The 20135-nt window shown below is 48.4% G+C and overlaps 1 protein-coding gene across 1 annotated transcript in view; it reads left to right on the top strand.

Moving 5' to 3' along the window:
• The window catches only part of CWC22 (CWC22 spliceosome associated protein), a 220920-nt gene that overhangs the window by 122071 nt on the left and 78714 nt on the right, over positions 1 to 20135 (top strand). The window contains exon 13 of the mRNA XM_075318892.1: positions 3398 to 3458. Within this exon, the coding sequence (XP_075175007.1) occupies positions 3398 to 3458 (61 nt within the window). The remainder of the gene's footprint in view (positions 1 to 3397; positions 3459 to 20135) is intronic.

Genomic DNA, 20135 nt, shown 5'->3' with positions numbered 1-20135 from the left:
CCCTAAACAGGCTGATGTTGACAGCACTAATTCAATAGTATCAGACCTGTTACCGGAAACATACCCCTAAGGCTATGTTCACACATGGCAGTTTTGCATCTTTTTTTTTCCATTGGTTTTATGCAAGTCCATGCTAATAAAGCGCTGCTTTTACAGTACCAGCAAAACCAATGAGATTCCAGAAATCTCATGCTCACACACATTTCCTGACTTAAAGGAAATTTGGTGACTATAACCTGCGGCCACCACCACCGGGCTCTTTTATGTATGGCATTCTAACATTCTGTATATAAGAGCCCAGGCCGCTGTGTAGAACGTAAAACTCACTTTATCATACTACCTACCGTAGTTTTCGGACTATAAGACGCACCGGACCATAAGATGCACCCTGGTTTTAGAGGAGGAAAATAGGAAAATAAAATTTTAAGCAAAAAATGTGGTCATGACACACTGCTATGGGGCGAGCATCTGCTGCTGACACTGTTATGGGGGTAATGTCCCCAAATTCTCTGCTAAGGTACCCCATCCTGGTAATGATCCTCCTGCCTTGTATATGTAGTCCATCTTGATATATGCCCTTATCCTGCTATATACTTGCATCCTGCTATATACCCCCATCCTTCTATATACCCCCATCCTGCTATATGCTCCCCATCCTGATATATACTGCCATCCTGGTATATGCCCTTATCCTGCTATATACCCCCATCCATCCTGCTATATACCCCCATCAATCCTGCTATATACCCCCATCCATCCTGCTATATACCCCCATCCATCCTGCTATATACCCCCATCCATCCTGCTATATACCCCCATCCATCCTGCTGTATGGCCCCATCCTGCTGTATGGCCCCATCCTGCTGTATGGCCCCATCCTGCTGTATGGCCCCATCCTGCTGTATGGCCCCATCCTGCTGTATGGCCCCATCCTGCTGTATGGCCCCATCGTGCTGTATGGCCCCATCCTGCTGTATGGCCCCATCCTGCTGTATGGCCCCATCCTGCTGTATGGCCCCATCCTGCTGTATGGCCCCATCCTGCTGTATGGCCCCATCCTGCTGTATGGCCCCATCCTGCTGTATGGCCCCATCCTGCTGTATGGCCCCATCTTGCAATATACTGCCATCCTGCAATATACTGCCATCCTGCAATATACTGCCATCCTGCAATATACTGCCATCCTGCTATATGCCCTTATCCTGCTATATACCTCCATCCATCCTGCTATATACCCCCATCCATCCTGCTATATGGCATGTATCCTGTATAACACACAAAAAAATAAACGTTTATACTCACCTTTCCTCGCTCCATGCAGCATCGCTTCTTCCCCTGTCTGTGGCGGCAGCAGCACTGCTGACCTGTGTGGAGCCGTCCCTGTTACCCTGCAGCATCGCTCGTCCTGTCTGCCAGTCAGCTGACCTGCGTGACTAGCGGTGCGCACAGCGATGACATCATCGCTGTGCTCACCGCTCACTACACAGATCAGCTGGCCGGCAGACGGGAGGACATCGCGGTGCTGCAGGGGAACGGTGACGGGTGAGTGTACTGATTCACTGCCCCCGGCGCTGACCTGTATGGAACAATTCACCTGCAGCATCACGATGTCCTCCTGTCTGCCGGCTGATGCGTGTGGAGAGCGCGCACAGGGATGACATTATCTCGAATGGTGACGGGTGAGTGTACTGTACTTATTCACTGCCCCCCGCGCTGATGATGATGCACGGGGGGCAGTGAATACAGCCGCACATGATCACTCCAGGCTGTAGTTGTCAGGGGTGATCACGGCCGGCTGTTAATTATGCGCGCATCCCCCGCCCATCATCCCGCCCACCTGTCAGCGCTGGCTTCAGCGCTGAGAGATGATGGGCGAGCATATGTAATGAGCGGGCCCACGTGGTCACGGCAGGCTGCTACAGCCTGCTCGTGCCGCCGATGACCCGTTCCACCGCAGCACCCTCATTCCCGGCCACAGCTCTATATTCAGACTATAAGACGCACCCCCCACTTTCCCCCAACATTTGGGGGAAAAATAGTGCGTTTTATGGTCCGAAAAATACGGTAAATGCTTGGTTCGGTGCAGACTGGTCAGATGGGTGTCTCCGTTCTCCGGTGCCGGCGCCTCCTCTTTCGGCCATCTTTTTCTTGTGAAGCCGGGGTGCATGACGCGTCTACGTCATCCACACACTCACCGGCATTGAGGTCCTGCACAGGCGCACTTTGATCTACCCTGAGCAAGGCAGATCAAAGTATTGTAGTACACCTACGCGGGATCTCAATGCCGGCGCATGTGCATGACATAGAACGCATCATGCACCCCGTCATCATTCTTAATGGCAGCGCCGGAGACTGCCGAGCACTCAGCTGATCTTCAGCGCTTCTATTAGAATGAATGGAGAGACACTGCTAATGATCAACCACCGCTGCATTCAGCAGGGGCTCTTAAGGACCCTGGTTCTTGGAATTGGTAGGGACCACAGGGATTTGACCCCCAGCGATCGTAAAGTTATCCCTTGTCTTTTTGATAGGAGGGAACTTTGAGAATGCCCCTTTAAATCATTAAATTATGGCTGTCAACGGGGAGTTCATAGCATCGTACAGACAGATCCTACACTACCTAAGTGGCGACTGCTGTAAGCCACAATTTTATGATAAGCCTGCTGTCAGATTTCCCATTCTTAATCCGTTCCTACCAAGGTGTTCGTCTTATTTCCCCTCAGCTCAGGGCTCCCCGTGTCATATTTACAGTTATATGATAGGCAATGCAGGACCCAACGCTGCACCTTCTGCAAGTCCATGAGGCCATCCCCTATTTTTTTCTGATGGATGCATATACGTCCCATTCATCATCCACATTGAGATTAGAATCCTGTGCATGTTTTGCTAAATGGAGGCCAGCATATGCCCATTACACTCGGCCCTATGTCAAGGTAGTGGATTCTGCTGAGCACATGTGCAGCGCCGAGCTGAATGCATTGTTCTGAACAGGGCAATGTATAATGCGCTGGGCGTCCAGTGATCGGAGCAGTGCATCATCATTCAGAGGCAGTAGCGCTAAAAAAAAAAAGAGGTGACGAGGATGGTTTGGCACTGCCCAATGGATCAATCAATGGTCATTCGTTTAGGTCATGGGGCACAAATTGGTGTTTTTTTTGGTTTGTTTTTTTTTTATAAAGGACAGTAATTAGAACAGATTGAGGAAGCAGGGTGTAGTGACAATAATATGGTGGAGGTAGTTAAACAGCAGGAATCCTGATCACAATTTCATTTTAATTTTATATATTCACAGATGATTCATATTTCTGGGAAATTGGAAGATGTGGAGTTACTATATAGTGTGTATTAATCCATTTTCTTTTCTTTTTTTTTCTTTTTTCTTTTTCTCTACATTCAGTTTAGATTTTGAGGAATGTGCTCACAAGCTAATCAAGATGGACTTCCCGGATAGTCAGACGGTGAGTTTGTACAGTGATGTGACCATCTCTATATAGCATATATATATAATATATATATATATATATATATATATATATATATATATATATATATATATATATATATATATATATATATATATATATATATATATATATATATATATATATATTCATATATTACATTTGCCGCCTAGGTTGAAATTGGTTAGAAGTAACTGTCATGCCTTCTTTTAGACTTTGGTAGTTCTCTTCAAAGGATTTTCCCAAACTAGCAAGTAATCCCCATTCAATGAGTAAAGGCCACTTTACACACAGAGATAAATCTGCAGCAGATCTGTGGGTACAGTGAAATTGTGGACAATCAGTGCCAGGTTTGTGGCTGTGTACAAATGGAACAATATGTCCTTGATTTCACTGCAACCAGAGATCTGCCAAAGATTTATCTCTGTGTGTAAAGTGGCCTTAAGGACATCATTTGCTGATCTCCATGAGTCCGACCATTGTGACCTTGAGATCTGGGCTCTGTTGCCCCATTGTGAATGTATCAGATGTGTGCATGCTCAATCTCCATTACATTCATTGACTATTGGACTGCAGAAGAGAGCTGAGCACTGTACTCTATTTCCTGCAGTCCGACAAAAAAAAAAATGTAATGGAGATTGAGCATGCACACGTCTGATACATTCACAACAGGGCATCAGACATGTGCATACTCAATCTCCATTCCATTTTTTTTTTGTAGGACTGCAGGAAATAGAGTACAGTGCTCCGCTCTCTTCTGCAGTCCAATAGTCAATGAATGTAATGGAGATTGAGCCACCATCACTCCATTCAAGCTGGGACTGCAGACCTTTTGGTGTCAGGCCCGCTAGAGATCCCATTAATCATTCCCTAAGCAATGCGCCAGTTATTTCATATTCTATTGATAGAGGACAACTGGTCATTTTTGGAATAACCCTTTAAAGCACTGAAGAATGGGCACCTCAAGTGCTTTAGTTCCATAAGTACTTGCATTATTCATTTCCAGGAGAAATAACGGAGGGATTTTAAGAACAGGTGATCCAGTATTTTATGAGGAATGCAGCAATAGAGAGATATGATTGCTTTGCATCTGTTACCTGAGTTGCAGCCTATTGCGAGCAGCTCGGGCATCCGTGTTTTTTCTGAAATCATGTACATTGCTTTTGTTTAATTATTGCAAACAGTCTTTGCTGAGCACAAGAGGCTGGATCTTTATTTGCAGCAGAATATACCTTTCGTGTCATGTCGGATGAATTAAACATGTAATAAGGTGTAAATTATAATGTAATATTTATGACTGGCTGGAGATTCCATTTCTTCATGGTTAGGTTTTCCTCCGCAGCATCTATCTTGTAGCCTGGCAGCTCGTCCCACAGGAAAGTCCTGGCGAGGCTTCCAAACGCCATCATTTATAGCTCTTTCATTTTTACATTTCGCTACGGTACAACTTTCTTTTCGTCTAGGTTTATGGACCCCTGCTTGCCTTTAGTTTTCATTGCCGTCATTTCTTGTTTAAACTATTTGTGACTTGACCTATTAAAAATGTTGTGCCATGAACAAAGCACATTTTAATCAATAGATCTTGGAATAAAACTAAGTTTCACAACCTGATGTGTTTCATATTAGCCCCTGCTGTGTAATGGTCGTGTCTGACCGTACAGGGACATGGTCGGATCATACCACATAGGGAGGCAACAAAAGAGAGTATACAGACAGGACAGCATGGGATCACAGCTGAGTCTTTCTATGAGGTAAAGTTTCCCTTCTTGTTTTTAAACTCTGTTTTACCTAACAGAAAGCAGCAGCTATGATCCCATGCTGTGCTGTCTGTACATTTTTTCACTCCCTCTCCCTCCCCAGGAGAGCAGGGCAGATCAAAGCATTGCAGTGCGCCTGCTCGGGAAATCAATGCCGGCTAGTGTGGATGACGTAGGATGCGTCATCCACACTAGTTTCAGAAGAAGGAGGACAAAGATGGCCGAAAGAGGAGGCGCCGTTACCAGAGAACAGATACACCCATCCAACCAGTCTGCACCGCACCGCCCCGTAGGTGAGTATTATAAAGTGATTTTCTTCATCGTTCCTTATGGGAGACCCAGACCATGGGTGTATAGCTTCTGCCTCCGGAGGACACACAAAGTACTACACTCAAATGTGTAGCTCCTCCCTCCTAGCATATACACCCCCTGGTAGCCAGTCCTAGCCAGTTTCAATGCTTTGTGTTCAGGAGGTCACACACACACATGCATTCTCTGATTTTTGATTTTTGATTTTTTGGATTTCAAAGATTTGGAAGAAAAGCGGGTCCAGTCTGGACTCCCGGCATGTCCCTTCTCACCCCACTGTGTCGGCGGTGCTGTTAAGGTTGACTTTACAAGGCTGGAGCCTTCACATGCCGCGCTCCTTCACCATCCCCTGGGACTCTGGCTTGAAGTGGGAGCCATCTCGGTTCTCACTGCTTTGCAGGAGACCGGTCTCCATCCGCAGCCCTTTTTCAGGATCCTGCCGGACGGAGCGTTTAACCCCCCCCCAGGGACCTGGCACCTGCGTCTCAAAAGCTAAGTATTGAGACGTTTTTACCACAGAAAGTGGTCTTTCCAGGGGGTGCCTTGTACTTTATTTATTGGGGGGGAGTGTGTTATATGACTGTGGTAACATTTCCGGCCGGTTCTCCAGTTTTCACTGGAGAACCGCGCCGATGGTGCCTGCACGCTGGCCGCATGTTTAAATCTAGGCCCCGGCTTCGCCTGAGGCCTAGTTTCGGTTTCACTCCCCCTGCATGTCAGTCATGCAGAGGGATACTGTGGCTCCGCCCAGAGACTGTTCAGCACAGGGAACGGACACTCCTCACTGAGGAAAGATTCCCTCTCCTGTATACCTCATTTGCCCGCTCTCAGAGTAGGCCCCGCCCCCTCTCCTCGCTCCGGTCGCCATTTTCTCAGCGTTCTCAATGTCTGCATAGGCACAGAGATACCACATTGTGACAAATGGGGGCCTGGGCTGGGGGACTGGAGGGCACAGAAATGTATGTTAAACGGTCTGGCAAGCCACAACCTCCAGTTGTGCAGCTGCTTATATTCTCTGTTTATATACTCTGCTGGGGGTCATTCTGGAGATGCATTCCCTCACAGAGCCCCCACTTCTGCAGCATGTCTCACATCAGAGCAAGGCTGCAAGGCTGTTCTTAATATGCACTGCATGTAGACTCGTACTGCCTGTACTGAGCACATAAACACAGTGGTCCCTCAGCCTGGAGGCTCGTCAGTGGTCCCTCCAGCTGCTCCGGTGGTGCTGAGCATGCATTAGCCCCCTTCTCAGGGCGCTTTCGCTGCTACGAGCTCGCTCAGCAAAGCTCTCAGAGGACTCTTCATCTCAGACCCCGTCCTCCTAAAATGGAGACGCAGGGTCCCCTGTCCTTCCCCGTCCCGCAGCTCTGATTCACGAGCTGACTCACTGGACGAGGAGGATGTCTTTACTGGGGGCTCGGACGCTACTTAATGTACCATTGATCGGTCCGAGGGTGATGCAGATGCTAATGATTTGATTGCGTCCATTATATTTGTACTGGACCTCAATCCGCCTGTATCAGGGGAGTATCCCCCTCTGGCAGAAAGGCATCAGTATACCTTAAGAGAACAAGGAGTGTGTTCCTTAACCACTCCAGTTTTCAGCCCACTGTGACCAAGCCCAGAGCCTGTCCTGACAGACGCTCCCAAAGCGTGGTTCTGATGACTGTTTCCCCCTTCCACCAGAGGTGGTCAAGGAGTGGGCTTATTCACCTAGGGTGGTCCCTCCGGTGTCTAGTATTTCAGCCCGGATAGTTGTATCAGTGGCTGACGGCACCTCTCTAAGGTTCCCACTGTACATTAATTCTGTACTGGACCTCAATCCGCCAGTATCAGAGGAGCAATCCTCTCTGGCAAAAAGGCACCAGTTTACCTTGCCTAAGAGAACAAGGAGTGTGTTCCTTAACCACTCCAGTTTTCAGGCCACTGTGACCAAGCCCAGAGTCTGCTCTGGCAAACGCTTCCCAAACCGTGGTTCTGATGACAGTTTTCCCCTTCCACCAGAGGTGGTCAAGGAGTGGGCTCATTCACCAAAGGTGGTCCCTCAAGTGTTTAGACTCTCAGCCCGGACGTTGTATCAGTGGCTGATGGCTCCTCACTTACGGCTTTGCTGTCCACCAGGTTGTCCTTCTGGCCAAATCTGTATGGAGGCGGCAGGGGGCTCGTTCTCCCCAGCTTTTGCAGCAGTGCGGCTTTCAAAGCCATCTCTGCTTCTCTAGAGGAGATGCATTCCCTCACAGGGACTCTTTGCCCGAAATGGTTGCCTTAACTTCCAGACTTCAGTCTTTTCATCCTATGCCATGTCTGCCATGCTGGAGACTCTCACCGCACTGCGGTGGCCTCGGCTAATTTCCTCGCTATCCGCAGGCTCCTGTGGCTTCGGAAGTGGAAGGCGGATGCTTCTAAAGAAGTTCCTTGCTGGGCTCCCTTTTGCTGGGACCAGACTATTCGGGAACAACTGGATGAAATTATTAAGGAAGCTCTTGGCGGGAAGAGTTTCTTCTATGCCACAAACCTAAACCAGGAAACCTGTCCAGGGCAGGAATCAGTCGAGGTTTCGTTCTGTTTGTTCCTCCATCTGACCGTTCTCTGAGCCCTCGGCCTCGTCCACTGGCTCAGCCAAGGATCGTAAACCCAAAATGGCGCACGAGAAGACCGCAGGAGATGCTGCCACCAAGTCAGCCTCCTCCTGGCTATCTGGCCACGCCAGCAACGTCCTTGGTCGGTGGCAGGCTCTCCCACTTTGGCGACGTATGGTTTTAACACGTCTCCGATCAGTGGGTGCGAGATACCATCTCCCACGGCTACAGGATAGAATTCTATCCAGCCCGCCAAACAGATTTTTTCTGTCAACTCCCCCCTGCTCCAAGGCCGCCGCCTTCTCACAGGTTGTGGCATTCTTGCAGGCCACTGGAGTAATTGTACCGGTTCCCGACTGGGAACGGTTCTGAGATTTCTGCTTAAATCTATTCCTAGTACCCGAGGAGGGCGGTGCCTTCCGACCTGGATCTCAAGCTTCTCAAGCATGTTCAGGTGCGGCAGTTTCGCATAGAGTCTCTGCGATCAATCAATGACCCAAGGAGATTCCCTAGCATCCATCGACATCAGAGATGCCTATCTGCATGTGCCAATCGCAGTTTCAATCAGCGTTGGCTACGTTTTGCAATCAGAGTGGTCCAATTCGTGGCTCTTCCCTTGGGGTTAGCCACGGCCCCTCGAGTATTCTCAAGGTCGGGGCAGCTGTGCTTGCGGTCCTGCACCTCTAGGGGTTGGCAGTGATCCTTTTCTCCTGGACAGCCTTCTAGTCTGGGCTTCATCCAGTGCAGACTGTTAGCGGAGTGCCTCGCTCACTCTCGCCACTCTAACCACACATACTCAGGGACGCAATTCGAGACTCTGTCGGCACTTGTGAAGCTGCCCTTAGTCAAACAGCAGTCGTCGTTCCATCAGGCACCTAATACAGGTGCTGGATCAGATGGTGGTGTCAATGGAAGCGATTCCCTTGCCCAGTTCCATCTGCGTCCTCTGCGGCTGGATATTTTCCGCTGTTGGAACAAGCGGACTTCCTCCTTCCAAGGGGCGGTGGCTTCGCCACAGACCAGGGGCTCGTTTCAGTGGTGGCTTCGTCCCCTCTGTCTACGCTCCTTCCTGGCTCCGTCCCGGGTGATCCTCACCAAGATGCTAGTCTATCCGGCTGGGGAGCAGTATATCTCCACCATGGAGCGCAGGGCACTTGGACTCTGTCCGAATCAGCCCTCTGGATCAATGTGCTGGAAATCAGAGCTGTGTTTCTAGCTCTCTAAGCCTTTCACCATCTGTTGGCGGCCAGGCACATTCGAGTCCAGTCAGACAACGCTACAGCGTTTGCCTACATCAACCTCCAGGGCGGGACACTCAGCCGCCTGGCAATGTTGGAGGTTCATCGCATTCTTCAGTGGACGGAGGACTCCTAGTCCACCATGTCCACAGCCCACATCCCAGACGTGGAAAACTGGGAGGCTGATTGTCTCAGCCGTCAAACCGTGGCTCCACGATCCTCAGGTTTTTGCGGCAGACGCACTGGTTCAAGTTTGGTCCCAGCTTCGTCTGTCTTACGTGTTTCACCCTCTAGTTCTTGCCCAGAGTCCTGCGCAAGATCAGAAAGGAGGGCCGTCGGGTCATTCTCATTACTCCAGACTGACCCAGGCAAGCTTGGTACTCTGACCTGCTCCGTCTGTCCGTAGAGGTGCCATAGCATCTCCCGGACTGTCCAGACCTTCTCTCACGAGGTCCGTCCTTCCGCCAGAACCTGCGGCTCTCAGATTGACAGCGTGGCGTTTGAGTCATGGATCTTGTCGACTTCTGGTATCCCTCCTGAAGTCATCTCCACTATGACTCGAGCTCGGAAGTATCCTTTGGCCTTTTGGCCTTGCCGACCCTCCTGTCCCTTCTACAGTCCGGTCTGCAGCTAGGACTATCCCTCAATTCCCTTAAGGGACAGGTCTCGGCTCTGTCAGTGTTGTGCCAGCGGCGTATCGCCCGGCTGGCCCAGGTGCACTCCTTCATGCAGGGCGCATCTCACATCATTCCGCCTTACCGGCGGCCCTTGGAGCCCTGGGACCTTAATTCGGTCCTCACGGCTTCCGGAAACCCCCCTTTGAGCCTCTTAGGGAGGTTTCTTAGTTTAGTCTTTCACAGAAGGTGGTCTTTCTAGTGGCCATAACTTCCCTCAAGAGAGTCTCTGTTTTGGCTGCACTCTCTTCGGAGTCCTCCCTTCATCAAGGCAAGGTGGTTCTCCGTTCGACTCCGGACTTTCTCCCTAAGGTGGTTGCTGTTTCCACCTTAACCGGGGCATTTTCTCTGCCTTCCTTTTGTCCGGCTCCTGTTCATCGCTTTGAAAGGGCGTTGCATACTCTGGATCTGGTGCGGGCGCTCCGGATCTATGTGTCTCGCACCGCTGTTCTTAGGCGGTGCACCTCTCTTTTTTGTGCTGACCGCTGGTCAGCGTAAGGGCCTTTCGGCTTTTAAGCCGACTCTGGCTCGTTGGTTTAGGTCGGCCATTTCCGATACCTACCAGTGTACTCAAGTGCCTCTCCCGCCGGGGATCAAGGCACACTTGACCAGAGCTGTCGGTGCCTCTTAGGCTTTCAGGCCCAGGCTACGGCTCAGCAGGTCTGTCAGACTGCCACTTGGACTAGTCTGCATACCTTTTCGAAGCACTACCAGGTGCATGCTCTTGCTTCGGCAGATGCGAGCTTGGGCAGACGCATCCTTCAGGCGGCTGTCGCCCATTTGTGAAGTTAGGTTTCGCCTACTTCTCAGTTTTTCTGTTTATTCCCACCCATGGACTGCTTTAGAACGTCCCATGGTCTGGGTCTCCCATAAGGAACGATGAAGAAAAAGAGAATTTTGTTACTTACCGTAAATTCTTTTTCTTATAGTTCCGACATGGGAGACCCAGCACCCTCCCTGTTGCCTGTTGGCAGGTTTCTTGTTCCGTGTGTTATCACCGGCTGTTGTTGTAGACAGAGGTTCCGGTTGTTCCGGGTTTTGCTCTGTCTCTACTTGTGGGTGGATGTCCTCCTTCAGCTTTTGCACTAAACTGGCTAGGACTGGCTACCAGGGGGTGTATATGCTAGGAGGGAAGAGCTACACGTTTGAGTGTAGTACTTTGTGTGTCCTCCGGAGGCAGAAGCTATACACCCATGGTCTGGGTCTCCCATGTCGGAACTATAAGAAAAAGAATTTACGGTAAGTAACAAAATTCTCTTTTTTACGTTCTACACGGCAGCCTGGGCTCTTATATACAACATGTTAGAATGCTGTATATAAGAGCCCACTGGTGGTGGCCGCACCTTATAGTCACCAAATCTGGTGACAGGTTCCCTTTACATTTTTCACTCTTTGTTTCATTGCAGCCATTTGGTAAATTCAAAAAATGTCTTTTTTTTTCCCCATTAATGTGCACTCTGCGCCCCATCTTGACAGAAAAAAACAGAAATGTAGAAATTTTTGCAAGTTTATTAAACAAGAGAAACTGAAATATCACATGGTCATAAGTATTCAGACCCTTTGCTCAGACACGCATATTTAAGTCACATGCTCTCCATTTCCTTGTGATCCTCCTTAAGATGCTTCTTCTCCTTCATTAGAGTCCAGCTGTGTTTAAGCCAATAGGACTTGATTTGGAAAGGCACACACCTGTCTATATAAGACCTCACAGCTCACACTGCATGTCAGAACAAATGAGAATCAGGAGGTCAAAGGAACTGACCAAGAAGCTTAGAGACAAAATTGTGGCAAGGCACAGATCTGGCCAAGGTTACAAAAGAATTTTTTGCAGTACTTTAGGTTTCTAAGAGCAGAGTGGCCTCCATAATCCTTCAATGGAAGAAGTTTGGGACCACCAGAACTCTTCCTTGACCTGGCCGTCCAGCCAAACTGAGCAGTCATGGGAGAAGAGCCTTGAAGAGTGAGGTAAAGAAGAACCCCAAGATCACTGTGGCTGAGCTCCAAAGATGCAGTAGGGAGATGGGAGAAAGTTCCACAAAGTCACCTATCACTGCAGCCCTCCACCAGTCGGGCATTTATGGCAGAGTGGCCTAACGGACGCCTCTCTTCAGTGTAAGACATATGAAAGCCCCCATAGTTTGGTAAAAAAACACACAGAGGACTCCCAGACTATGAGAAATAAGATTCTCTGGTCTGATGAGATGAAGATAGAACTTTTTTGTGATAATTCTAAGCTGTATGTGTGGAGAAAATCAGGCACTGCTCATCACCTGCCCAATACAATCCCAACAGTGAAACATGGCGGTGGCAGCATCATGCTATAGAGGTGTTTTTCAGCTGCAGGGACAGGACTCCTGGTTGCAATTGAAGGAAAGATGAATGCGGCCAAGTACAGAGATATCCTGGAAGAAAACCTCTTCCAGAGTGCTCTGGACCTCAGACTTGGCCGAAGGTTCACCATCCAACAAGACAATGACCCTAAGTACACAGCTAAAATAACAAACGAGTGGCTTCAGAACAACTCTATGACCATTCTTGACTGGCCCAGCCAGGCCCTGAGCTAAACCCAACAGAGCATCTCTGGAGAGACCTGAAAATGGCTGTCCACCAACGTTCACTATCCAACCTGACGAACTGGACAGGATCTGCAAGGAAGAATGGCAGAGGATGTGTGTCTGCAGAAGCACGAGCTGGGCACAGTGTTTGGGCACTACAAGCGGTTATTTGCAAAATTCTGCAATATTCACTGCGTTCAACTCAATGGATGATTTCCAGAGACAAAATAGTCACTGCACCCATTTTTTTACAACATTTTTCCCAGTATATTGTTTTTTTATGATGCAAATTTTCACTGTAACTTGGACATCCATAGAAAACAAAGTTACAGGGAAAGCGACCTTCTGCTAATACCGTAGGAACTTAATGAGCTGATCTGGGTCTCATTGAGCACTATATACCCTGGAATAGAGGATACAGGTTCTCTGGTTGAATGACAGCCGCTAACCGGACATGATTTTTCTACATTGCTGCAGACTAGGGATATTTTTCCTCCTCCGCCAGGCCATTGAGAGGTCAGGAATGGGTTATATTATTTCAATTGTATTTTTATCCCAGTGATCTTTTTCTTTTTTTCTTTCCTGCACCTAGGCTTTTTTTTTTTTTGACAGATGTTATTGTACGGCTTCGTGTATTGCAGAGCTGAGGATCTTAAATAACACATTCAACTACCTAATGTTTTGGATTTGACACATTTCCTTTTGCGAGTCTATTTTTGCAGAGTACATCTCCTCTCCGTCCAGCATGCATCTTGCTACAAGACACAAATTGGCAGTTACAACACAGAGATGGTAGTTATAGCTAAAGTGCTATTTGTTATGTCCACCCAAAAAAGACTCCGCGGCCATTGCATTGTGCAGTATAATTGTCGAGTAAAGATCACATTGCAGGGAGTGGAGTACGTTTAGTGGGATTTTAGTCATTTTTGTGTGAAACGTTCTCTGTAGTTAAGATGAGATGGAGTTCTGTAATGAAAGAATAGTTTGAAAAATGGGAAATGTGTGTATGGTTGTTTTGCACTATGGTAGGTGAGGAATATTTATGAATGCAAGATATATTACTTGCGAATAATGATAAGCGGACCTAGAATGTAAAAATCCGGATCCGCGCGGTTTCAAACGTACCTGAGTGCCGGGCCCGGAATTCTCAAGAAATTCGGCTAATGATCAAGATCTGGCACTCAGGAAATAAGGAAAAATAAAGAAAATAAGAATAAAGCAAGCGTTTCATCTTTACCAAGTCTCCGGCGCAGTCTCTTATTCACTTCCGGGCTGCTCATTATCACTTATCCATATGCACTGCTTTCCCCGCCCTCCGGCAGTCTTGGCATCTGTGATTGGTTACAATCACACAGGCTGGGGGTGCGTCTGACTGCAACCAATCACAAGTGCTGTTTGCGTGTCCCTATCATAAAGTAAAAATAAAATAAATTATACGATTGCCGTAGGGTCCCCCCCATCTATTGTTACCAGCACAGATAAAGCCTACGGCTACAGGCTGCAGCCCTAGGCCATGCACTTATCTTGGCTGTGTATCAAAATAAAAGGAACCGCATGCAGTTTTTTTTTTTTTATTCATAAAAACGGCGTGTGGTCCTCCCCAATTTTGATAGCCAGCCATGATAAAGACTGACAACTGGGGGCTGCTATTCTCAGGCTGGGGTGTCCCATGGTTGAGAGCCCACCCAGCCTAAAAATAGCTGCCTGCAGCTGCCCGGAATTGTCGCATCCATTAGATGCAACAATCCCAGCACTTTACCCGGCTCTTCCCGATTGCCCTTGTGTGGTGGCAATCGAGGTAATAAGGGATTAATAACAGCCCACAGATGTCACTAAGCACTAGATTAGTAATGGGAGGTGTCTATGAAACCTTCCCCCCATTAATAATCTGTAAGTGAAAAGCAATAAACACAAACACCAAAAAAAATCCATGTTTGGTAGTTTGCTAACACTGGCATCTAACTCGGATGAGTGCTCTCCAATGTTATACTATGAGGCAGTGCCGACTAATGTTATTTTATCATGCCAAGGCATGAGAAGAAAATTGCTGCATGCTGTGAGTGGCAATGTATATTGGACGGCGCATACTGATACAAGTTTATGGGTGCATGCAAAACATTGGATTGCATCCAAGTGCAGTCCGATATACAGTGAGAACGACAGTGGAGAAGATGGAGAGACCAAGTTCTCCATCTTTTCTGCACCTGTGCTGAGATTCTCGCATGCAGGAGAAACCGAAAATGACCGTCGGCTCATGCTCGCAGCAGACATTGAGCAATGCGTCATGTTCATAATCCATCCGATTATCTTGCATGGGATGCTGTGCACGAGTGTGAGCGAGCCCTATATCTGACAGTTTTCACACTGGACACTGATTTACACTTCCAGTATAGTAGAGTTCAGTGTTAAGTTTTTTTTGTTTTTGATTATTTTCTTTTTTTTTTTTTTTTTTTTTTTTTTTTAAATATTCACTACCCCAGAGTGCTGCACAAAATAAAAAAAATCTATACTTTTCTATCAAATTGGTTCTGCTCTTCCGCTCACAGCCCTGTGTTTTCACCAGTCTCCTGACATAATGAACCCGTGGCCACTGATCGGTTACTAGAGCTGCTTTAGGCTATGACCGCACTTTGCGTTTCCACCTGTGTTTCAGCTGCTTTTTAGGTCCGTTTTGAGCTGCAGCGTTTTCATGCCAAAAGGCATGCGTTTTGCTTTTCCATAATAGTCTATGGAAAATGTAGATTTCTAGACCGCACTTTGCGTTTCTAAACACTGCGTTTAATTTGCATATTTTGTGGCAAAAAACATGCATTCAAAGGAGCTGCATGTCAATTGTTTTTGCCATTTTGGGTGCGTTTTGCTAACATTGAAGTCAATGAGAAGTGGAAAAACCAAGAAACTTCAAATTTCCTGCGTTTTACCTGCTTTTCCAGTGCAGAAAACATGCGTTTTGGACTTCGAAAACGCATGCTTTTCTGACATTAAAATAATGGAATAATATATCCCTTTACACACACACATAATCCGACAATTAAAATAAAGAAATTTTGATTTTATTGCTATTTTTCAATAAATATTATAAAACCGCAATAATTTCATTAAATATAACTATTTTTTTTTATTACCGTATTTTTCGCTTTATAAGACGCACCTGATTATAAGACGCACCCCCAAATTTGGTGAAGGAAAAGAGAATTTTTTTTTTTTTATGTTTAATGGGGTCCATCTTATAATGCCAGTGTCCCTCTAACAAATCATATAGGGTATATGTCCCTCATAGCCCCCCATCCTAAAATTAGCCCCCTTAATCTGGATATGGCCCCCTTATATTGAATATAGCTCCCTTGTGATGGCACACGTTCCCCTGTGCTGCCTATGGCCCCCTATGGATTGCATACATTCCCCTGTGCTGCCTATGGTCCCCTATGGATTGCACACGTTCCCCTGTGTTAGATATCGCCCCCATGGTGCTGCCCATGGCCCCTATATAGATCGCACAAGACCCCCGGGGTGGGAGATATCGCCCCCATGGTGCTTCCCATGGCCCCTATATAGATCGCACAAGTCCCCCTGTGTTGGATATCGCCCCCATAGTGCTGCCCATGGCCCCTATATAGATCGCACAAGTCCCCTTGTGTTAGATATCGCCCCCATGGTGCTGCCCATGGCCCCTATATAGATCGCACAAGTCCCCCTGTGTTAGATATCGCCCCCATAGTGCTGCCCATGGCCCCTATATAGATCGCACAAGTCCCCCTGTGTTAGATATCGCCCCCATAGTGCTGCCCATGGCCCCTATAGATCGCACAAGTCCCCCTGTGTTAGATATCGCCCCCATAGTGCTGCCCATGGCCCCTATATAGATTGCACAAGTCCCCCTGTGTTAGATATCGCCCCCATAGTGCTGCCCATGGCCCCTATATAGATTGCACAAGTCCCCCTGTGTTAGATATCGCCCCCATGGTGCTGCCCATGGCCCTTATAGATCGCACAAGTCCCCCTGTGTTAGATATCGCCCCCATAGTGCTGCCCATGGCCCCTATATAGATCGCACAAGTCCCCCTGTGTTGGATATCGCCCCCATAATGCTGCCCATGGCCCCTATATAGATCGCACAAGTCCCCTTGTGTTAGATATCGCCCCCATGGTGCTGCCCATGGCCCCTATATAGATCGCACAAGTCCCCCTGTGTTAGATATCGCCCCCATAGTGCTGCCCTTGGCCCCTATATAGATCGCACAAGTCCCCTTGTGTTAGATATCGCCCCCATGGTGCTGCCCATGGCCCCTATATAGATCGCACAAGTCCCCCTGTGTTAGATATCGCCCCCATAGTGCTGCCCATGGCCCCTATATAGATCGCACAAGTCCCCCTGTGTTAGATATCGCCCCCATAGTGCTGCCCATGGCCCCTATATAGTTCGCACAAGTCCCCCTGTGTTAGATATCGCCCCCATGGTGCTGCCCTTGGCCCTTATAGATCGCACAAGTCCCCCTGTGTTAGATATCGCCCCCATAGTGCTGCCCATGGCCCCTATATAGATCGCACAAGTCCCCGTGTTAGATATCGCCCCCATAGTGCTGCCCATGGCCCCTATATAGTTCGCACAAGTCCCCCTGTGTTAGATATCGCCCCCATGGTGCTGCCCATGGCCCTTATAGATCGCACAAGTCCCCCTGTGTTAGCTATCGCCCCCATAGTGCTGCCCATGGCCCCTATAGATCGCACAAGTCCCCCTGTGTTAGATATCGCCCCCATAGTGCTGCCCATGGCCCCTATATAGATTGCACAAGTCCCCCTGTGTTAGATATCGCCCCCATAGTGCTGCCCATGGCCCCTATATAGATCGCACAAGTCCCCCTGTGTTAGATATCGCCCCCATGGTGCTGCCCATGGCCCTTATAGATCGCACAAGTCCCCCTGTGTTAGATATCGCCCCCATAGTGCTGCCCATGGCCCCTATATAGATCGCACAAGTCCCCCTGTGTTGGATATCGCCCCCATAATGCTGCCCATGGCCCCTATATAGATCGCACAAGTCCCCTTGTGTTAGATATCGCCCCCATGGTGCTGCCCATGGCCCCTATATAGATCGCACAAGTCCCCCTGTGTTAGATATCGCCCCCATAGTGCTGCCCTTGGCCCCTATATAGATCGCACAAGTCCCCTTGTGTTAGATATCGCCCCCATGGTGCTGCCCATGGCCCCTATATAGATCGCACAAGTCCCCCTGTGTTAGATATCGCCCCCATAGTGCTGCCCATGGCCCCTATATAGATCGCACAAGTCCCCCTGTGTTAGATATCGCCCCATAGTGCTGCCCATGGCCCCTATATAGTTCGCACAAGTCCCCCTGTGTTAGATATCGCCCCCATGGTGCTGCCCTTGGCCCTTATAGATCGCACAAGTCCCCCTGTGTTAGATATCGCCCCCATAGTGCTGCCCATGGCCCCTATATAGATCGCACAAGTCCCCGTGTTAGATATCGCCCCCATAGTGCTGCCCATGGCCCCTATATAGTTCGCACAAGTCCCCCTGTGTTAGATATCGCCCCCATGGTGCTGCCCATGGCCCTTATAGATCGCACAAGTCCCCCTGTGTTAGCTATCGCCCCCATAGTGCTGCCCATGGCCCCTATAGATCGCACAAGTCCCCCTGTGTTAGATATCGCCCCCATGGTGCTGCCCATGGCCCCTATATAGATCGCACAAGTCCCCCTGTGTTAGATATCGCCCCCATAGTGCTGCCCATGGCCCCTATATAGATCGCACAAGTCCCCCTGTGTTAGATATCGCCCCCATAGTGCTGCCCATGGCCCCTATAGATCGCACAAGTCCCCCTGTGTTAGATATCGCCCCCAGGCTGCTGCCCATAGTAAAATAAAACCCTCTTTCCTTACCTCCTCCAGCACTGAGCTCCCTCCTGTCTGGCTCCGTGCTTCTGTTCCTTACTTCCTGGTTCTCAGTGCGGTCATGTGATCGGCACAGCAGACTGAGATCTCTGCCTGCCTGATCACAGTGGAAGCAGGGACACGGGGAGAAACGCTGGAGGGGGTAAGTAAAGCTTTTTTATTTTAGAATGAGCAGCAGCCTGGGGGCCAAATCTAACACAGGGGGGGCATGTGCCATCACAGGGGGGCGCAGGGACAAATAATATGCACTGCTCCCCCAGCCCATCACTGCATGCGATTTCAGCACCATTGGAGATGGACAGCGGCTGTGCATATTATATGAGCGGGAGCAGGAGATCTAACGCTGCCGCCACAGCGTTCACCTGCCCCCATCACAGCGCCCCCACCTCCCCTGGACCCTGCAGTGTACATATATATATATACCCCCCCCCGTATATTCGGCTTATAAGACGCACCCCCCTACTTTCCCCCAAAATTTGAGGGAACAAAAGTGTGTCTTATAAAGCGAAAAATACGGTAATTCTAAAAATATGTTTTGCTTTTTTTTCTCTTTTTTTTTCATTCTGTTTGACTATTTAATCTTTATTTAGCAGTGTCTTGATGTTCAAAACGCATCTGTCAAAATGCAGGTGAAAAAGCGCTGAAAACGCATCTAAAACGCGGTAAATACGCATGTGTTTTTAGCGCTAAATTTCTGGAAAAGGCAACTTTGGTTAAATCAATTAAGGCAAAAACGTGCGTTTAGAACTGCAAGTAGGAGAATGCAAAGTGCGGTCATAGCCTTAATCGGGGAAAAAAAAAAGGGGAAACATATATTTTTGTTGTAGGCTTGAAGGGGTTTTCCAGTAAAAACATCTTATCACCGATCAGTGGGATAGGGTGTAACTTGCTGATCAGTGTGTGTCCAATTAATGGAATCTGCACCAATTGGCACAACAAAGAATTTTTAACGCCATTACAAAATAGAGCAGCAGTCAACATGAACGAACGCCGCTCCATTCCTATTCTGTAGCAAAATGCCTATCACATCACTCAACACAAAAGAATGAATGGAGCTGCAGGTTACGCAGGCACATTCTGCCCCATTCTGAGACTATATTCACACTACCGTTTTTATAATAATAATCTTTATTTCTATTGCATTGTGGGGGAGAATAATCTATTCGTCTATGGGTACGCTAGAAAAAAAAAAACGGATCATCTGTATAACATCTGATTTTCTTCATCGTTCCTTATGGGAGACCCAGACCATGGGTGTATAGCTTCTGCCTCCGGAGGACACACAAAGTACTACACTAAAAGTGTAGCTCCTCCCTCCGAGCATATACACTCCCCGGATGACAAATCCAACCAGTTCAATGCTTTGTGTTCAGGAGGTCACACACACACATGCATCCTCTGATTTTGATTTTTGATTTCAAAGATTTGGAAGAAAAGCGGGTCCAATCTGGACTCCCGGCATGTCCCTTCTCACCCCACTGTGTCGGCGGTGCTGTTAAGGTTGATTTTACAAGGCTGGAGCCTTCACATGCCGCGTTCCTTCACCATCCCCTGAGGCTCTGGCTTGAAGTGGGAGCCATCACGGTTCTCACTGCTTTGCAGGAGACCGGTCTCCATCCGCAGCCCTTTCAGGACCCTGACGGACGGAGCG

Source organism: Anomaloglossus baeobatrachus, chromosome 7 (genome assembly GCF_048569485.1).
Source record: "Anomaloglossus baeobatrachus isolate aAnoBae1 chromosome 7, aAnoBae1.hap1, whole genome shotgun sequence".
NCBI lineage: Eukaryota > Metazoa > Chordata > Amphibia > Anura > Aromobatidae > Anomaloglossus > Anomaloglossus baeobatrachus.
Note: the sequence above shows the minus strand (reverse complement) of the source record. Positions and strands in the feature narration are given on the sequence as shown.